Source organism: Lonchura striata, chromosome 1, assembly GCF_050655825.1.
Source record: "Lonchura striata isolate lonStrDom1 chromosome 1, ASM5065582v1, whole genome shotgun sequence".
Taxonomy (NCBI): domain Eukaryota; kingdom Metazoa; phylum Chordata; class Aves; order Passeriformes; family Estrildidae; genus Lonchura; species Lonchura striata.
Window position 1 is genome coordinate 107,755,127 of NC_140703.1, and position 6,360 is coordinate 107,761,486.

General features: G+C 45.4%; 1 protein-coding gene across 1 annotated transcript; it reads right to left on the reverse strand.

Annotated features, from left to right (window-relative positions):
- Positions 1 to 349: 349 nt before the first annotated feature.
- Positions 350 to 3,253, reverse strand: NR0B1 (nuclear receptor subfamily 0 group B member 1). The gene is made up of 2 exons (XM_031504993.3): positions 2,520 to 3,253; positions 350 to 904 (listed from the first exon to the last, which is right to left on the reverse strand). Exons 1-2 carry the CDS (start codon positions 3,061 to 3,063, stop codon positions 660 to 662), a joined length of 789 nt encoding a protein of 262 aa, XP_031360853.3. The 5' UTR covers positions 3,064 to 3,253; the 3' UTR covers positions 350 to 659.
- Positions 3,254 to 6,360: the final 3,107 nt, after the last annotated feature.

Genomic DNA, 6,360 nt, shown 5'->3' on the forward strand with positions numbered 1-6,360 from the left:
AGCAGTTATCTAGATGAAATAAAAGTGTGGAGTCCACCCTGCTAGTTCTCCTGACCCTAATCAGCATTTGCTGTTTGCATATTTTTTGAGGGGATTTTTATTTGCTTCTTGTTTTGGGGAAAATATTTATTTCATTGAATGGAATGTTTTACTGCAAATATTAGAGTTGATGAAGATACTTTAAGGTTCATTGAGCCTCAAAATACTCCTAACACATATTCTCCATATGGAAGAAAACCTTGGGTGAATATTTAATAACCTTCACAAATTTGACTTTGTTAAAGTCAATAGAAGTAGTAAGAATACCAGTAAGATTGTGCATATTTCGAAAAACCAGGGATTACTCACCTTGAAAGTACAATGTAGTAAATATGTTCTTTATTCTAGAGGCACGGTAAAAGAATAGCCAGTCAGCTTTGGACATCAACATTCTCTACAACCTTAAAGCTTCTTTTGATGACCATAACCTTATTCCAAAACCATTGTGTTTAATAAAAATTGCTTTCAGAACTTGAAGAATATTTTATTATGGAATACAAAAATACTATCTATGTAAAAACAATAAGTTAGTTTATTTACAACACTTTACACTATCCTGCTCTGGAGCTTCCTTTGCACTGAACTTCTTTTCATTATTTTACACACCTTTATAATTTTAATTATAATTTTGCACAAAGCATTTCCAAAAGCATGTCATCCATGTTCACTGCTCCAATGATGGGCCTGAAGAATAATTCAGCAACCACATTAGCATTAATAGATCTTAACAAGGAGAGAACAACATTCAGCTTGGCAAATCTGGCTTCATCACCTCTGTGAATGAGTCTGACATGTTCATTTAGAGCTTGCTGTGCTTCCCTCTGCAACCCTTCAATGTACTGAGTACACTGCAGTCCAGGTAGATCTGAAAATGAAAAGAAATTATTTTGTTTATATATTCTTGTTTACAAAACAATATTATTCTTACAGAACAATTCCTAACAGCTCACAGACTGTAATTATCACTCAAGGAAAGAAGGAAATTAAATTGCTACAGGACTTCTTGAATGCAAAGTCAATATGCCAAATTTATTGTGCAGGTCAAATTCTTATCATATTGGTGTTTTGGATATTTAACACTCTTCTTCACAAACCTAAAATTTGTTGTTTGACAGCATTCACTTAGGTGTTAAACAAATTAGTTGATAAAACCTTTGAAGAATGTTCTCCAAAACACTTTTACAGTGGGGAAGACAACAAGAATAGCTTTTTTCAGTTTTTCACTTCTACAATAATGCACTTTTTACATTTAAGGCTTCTTTTGTCTACTGTTTCTACTCCAGTTTATGAGTGGCAAGAAGTAATGACTCCAACATGCAACAGGAAGTTTGCAAATGAACCGCAGTAAGGATACTGAAAGATGGAGGTGCAGAATTAAGGTTATATGTGATCATAGAACCATTTTGGATGGAAAATCCTCCAAGATCAGTGAGTTCAACAGTTAACCTAACACTGCCAGGTCCACCACTAAATCTTGTTCCTGAGGAACATATCTAGAGATTTTTGAACACTTTCAGGGATAGTGATTCAACCACTTCCCTGGACAGCTTGTTCCAGTGCTTGATGAACCTTTCAGAGAAGAAAATTTTCCTTCCAGAACAATGCCTCTATTTTTTGCATTAGACCAGCTTCCAAATTTGACTTGTGTTACATGAGCTCCACCTTAAGTATTGTAACTTTTTCTCTCTTATCTGTATAGAGAGCAAAGCTACACAAGCAGGATGATAAATGCAAAGTACCACTACAGGAACCTAAACCATCAGTAACTGACACTTTGGCAGTGGGAGCGCCAGCAGAGCCCTGTCCCACTTTCACACGGTACTGCACACTTGGGAAGTACCAGATCCAGCCTGCCAGCTACTTTTTCAGGTCAGTCACCGACGTGATAATAAGTCACTCGGTAGAGTTGCATCTATGGGAGTCTCCACAAAGAAAGATGGAAAAAAAAAAAACAAAACAAAACAAAACAAAACAAAACAAAACAAAAACACCAAAGAAACCCCGATCATAAATGCTACACCAAAAGCCACAACAGCACTTTGTTGCAGGAAGCCTCGAGCCTCCCCTTGCTCTCCGGGGCGCGCAGACCCCCGGGCACGGCCCGGGCAGAGCCGCTGCCCTCGGGCCGGGGAGTGGAGCTGCCGCCGCTCCCGCTGAGGGAAACAAGCAAGGAGCCGCTGCTGTCTCCCAGCCTTCTCCACCCGACTGCCAGGCGCCGGGAATTCGCGGAAAGCATCTGTGGAAAGCGCCAGCCCCCAGGACCCCAGACCGAGCTGCAGCCGGACCCTCGCTGCCTGCGGCCGGGATCTTGAGGAAGGGGGAGAAGGTGAAACCTTGCTCCCCGTCCCTCTCCTCCAACACCTTTTTCACCCCGAGGAAAGCCCCGGGTCTGCCCCGTTTCCCTGGGGACACAGGCGGGCTCTCCCCGCCCTCCTCGCTGCCCTGTGGCAGAGACGCCGCTGCCCCGCCCGGCCACTCACCCGGGTTGAAGAGCACCGTCCCCTTGAGGTAGGCGTACTCTTTGGTGCTGATGTCCAGGCTCCAGCACTTGGCCAGGAAGCCCTTGATAGCCTGGATGTCGGCGGGCGAGGGCAGGGGCGGGCCGTGCTGCGGCCGGCCCGGTGCCGGTGCCGGCGGCCGCGGCTCGCCCTGCTGCCGGGCGGTGAGGATGCGCTGCAGCATGCTGGGCTCCGCGCTCTCCACCGTCTCCAGGTGCACCCGCTCCTGCGCCAGCCCCAGCAGCAGCAAGGGCGCCCAGCAGCTGCGGACCAGCAGCAGCTGCTCCTCCAGCGGCAGCTCCTGGAAGCAGGGCACGTTCTGCACGAAGCGCAGCGTCTTCACCAGCACGGCCGAGGCCGCCTTGCAAGCCACCTGCGGGCTCCGCAGGGCCACCCGCCGCCGCGACCCGCACGGGCAGCCCCGGGGCGCCGGCCCGGCGGGCGGCAGCGCCCGCTCCTCGCTGCGGAGGATGCTGTAGAGGATGCTGCCGTGCCGCCGGCCCTCCGCGCAGCAGCGGCACGCCATGGCACCCGCGGCTCCGGCGCCCGGGGCCGGGCTGAGCCGCCGGGGAGGCTCGGCGGGGCGGTCCCTGCCTCCTGGGCGCCGCTCGCCCTCTGCCCGGCTCCCTAACTTATTTATAGCCGGCGGGGGCGTGTGCGTGTCTGTGTGTGTGTGCAGCCGCAGGCGCTCTACCGGCCGTTCAGAGGGGCAGACACTCATTTTCCACTGGCTGGAAAAGAGGCGGGGGGGAGGAGGAGTGATGAAAAAAAACAACGAAACCCTCCTCCTCCTCCTTCCCTGAGGCGGAGATACCCGGGGGGAGCCGGCGAGCCGGGCGCCTCTGCCCGCAGGCTGCGGCGCGGCGAGCGGCAAATTGCAGCTCCCGCGGGATGTCCCTTCCCGGCCCCTCTTTCCGAGTCCATCCCGGCTGGTGTTACGCCGGGATGCTCCGAACAGGGCAGGGCAAGGCAGGACACGGCAGCTCCCGCCGCTCTCTCGTTTTGCCGCCGTAGGGAGCAGCTCCTGCCCCCGCGGGACCCCACCGAGAAATGACCGCCGGCCCCGCTGCCTTCACAAGCACCCGAGAGGTCTTCGGGAGGAGAGAGAAAGGGTGTGCTGGGGAAGAAAGGAGCGCTGAATTGGTCTAAATAATTAAATTCCCGCTGGAAGAGAAAAAGGTGGCGCCACTAATGACATCGAGGACTTTCGTGTATGCCTGCCCTAAGGAGTGATGCCTGCCTGTTGTGCCAAATGAACTCCACAGTGCTGCCATGCGGGGACAGAGAATCGGACATGTCCCTGCCCAAATGGGTGCTCTGTGAGGGTTGCAAACCAGGCTCTGTCAGGGTGCCCTGAGGCTGGTGCAGCTGCATAGCCCACTGGGATCCCTCATGGAACCATTCCCATTAATAATTCCCTTGCTCTGCCTTTCAACACATGGCCCATCTTTCTGATGCCGTTTTCATTATCCCTTCAGGCTCTGCTTCTCCATGAACTTCTCCTCTTAGATACTTACTTTTTTTGTGACCCATGTCCTCCAAGTGTCATATGAACTCCAAAGGAAGCCTCCCATCCCTCCAGGCCTTGGTGTTTACACAGGAGGGACAGGGGAATCATGATTGTCCAAATGTGGACTCTGGAATGAAAAATAACCACCTTCTCAACTGGACTAAATAAAAGTGGATGCAGCAGAGTGGAGTAAATAAACATTACAGAAAATAAAGTTACTTTTATCTGCTGCTTATCACCTAAACCAGACATGTTTTCTGGTTCATGTGATCTGGAAGAACCTTGACAGAGAGTTAGAGAAAGTAGCCAGTTTTAAGCAAAATTCTGTACCTTCTGCTACCAGTATCTCTACCAAGAGAAGACTAAATCACCCTTGGAAAGCTGCATTTTCTTTCCATAAAGGCGTTTTTCTTTGCTGTTGTGTTTTGGGTTTTGGGGTTTTTTGTTTGTTTTCATTTTGGAGGTTTTTTTGTTTGCTTGTTTGGGTTTTTTTTTAAGCAAATACTATTGAGTGTTTTGGATTTTGTAGAAACACAACAATTTTGAGCTAGTTCTTGGCAATTTCCTTTCCCTGTGAAGTCAGTCCTACCCTATCAGCTTACACCGATATAGAGTCATATAGTCTTTTTCCTCTAAGTCTTTCTTCACAATTGGACTCAGAGGGGATGTTCTTTACAAATGGCTTTTACAAATGACTTGTGCTTTTTATAAGGCACATTTTTATAAAGTTGTATAAAACACTGATGGGCTATCTGTCTCAAGTAAACCTTGTTTTCCAAATGCAGGCTGTCCAAAACCTAGATTATCATGCTTTTGGTTTTACCTATGAAATGTGTTTTCTTTTCCACAGACTCAAACATTATAAAGCCCTTTATTGGCTTTGCAATAGAAGAGAACTGCTACAGTGCACCAATTAAGTGATGTCTAAAGTTTGCTGACAGGTCAGTGGTTTCACCAAACATCCTTTAAGAAAGAAAATATGCTAGATTTACAAAAGAAATGTACTAACACTAAATATTACCAAAGTTTTCATTTGGTAATCATCCCTGGTAATGACAAAACAGTCATTTATTTGTCTAGAATATTTCTTTGCCATTCTAGGTTGTTTCTTGTTATAGTCATCCATGTTTCCACAGCATTAGGATTTTAGATGGTTTCTTTCAGCCTTTTTAGTCTTTTTCCTTTTAGGGTATTTTTTTCTTTGGGAGGGGTTGTTCACAAACTTCAGAGGTAAGTCTTGCCAATTTTTAGGAAAAGAGCATCTCTAAGTTTTCAGTTGTGTTCAGTAGCATTTCTCCTATGAGGTACAGATTAGTAGTCTGACTGTGGAATCTAGCTGGGTTTTTTATGAGTTTGTAACTTGAAAAATATCTATGGGAAAGCACAGTGCAGCTGAGACTGGAATCACTGCCTTTGCAGCTTTGACCTTGGACTGCAACTGTGGGAATGTTCTGCTTATTATGGGAGGATGCTGCTTACACAGGGCTATAGACAAAGGAAATACTTGTAAATATAACTTTTATACCAAGTCTACAAGAGATTTGTTTTCCCTATGCAGAAATATTGGTTGCAGGTGTTTAATTATTCAAGGTATTTCTTTTTCAAACAAGTCTCAAATGTAGATGCAATTCATCTGTTATATAATGATTTTGCTGACTCTTTGTCTTCTAAACAAACTTATACAAAAAGACTTTGTCTTTGATAATTATAACAAAATGTGTACCCCACACTGGAACCGAAACTTGGTTTACTATTCAGTGCCAGAAATTACATTGCTGTGGTTACAAGTGTACTTCCTTCTCTGACAAGTGCATTTAAACACTCATTTCCCTCATCCTAATTCTTAATGTATTCTGATATACATGGAAGTCTATTTTATTCAGGGTAGATGATCTATTTCTGAGCTCAAACATTAAGAATGTTTTAATTTATTTATCCTATAAATATTTATTTGTGTTTTTCATGTTGATATTTAGCATTTTGTACAGTCTTTATTTAAAAATCTGGGTTCTGCCTTTCCATAGCATTCAAGCTAAATTAACAACAAATCATTCTATTCACAGCCAAAACCAAAATCCCTAACAGAAACTAAACTGTTTGATGGAAAATGCATGAAAATCCTTTTAGAATAAAGGGGAAGTGCCTGGTTTCTGCTGGAAGATCTGATGTTACATGGGTATTACCAAGCTCCTTGTGGTACAATCATGAATAAGTTTACAAGCTTCCAGACCAAGGATTACTTGTTTGTATTGTTTGTGGCTTTTTTGGATTGATTTTGTTTTGGGTTGGTTTTGTGTATATGTGTGTGTGGCT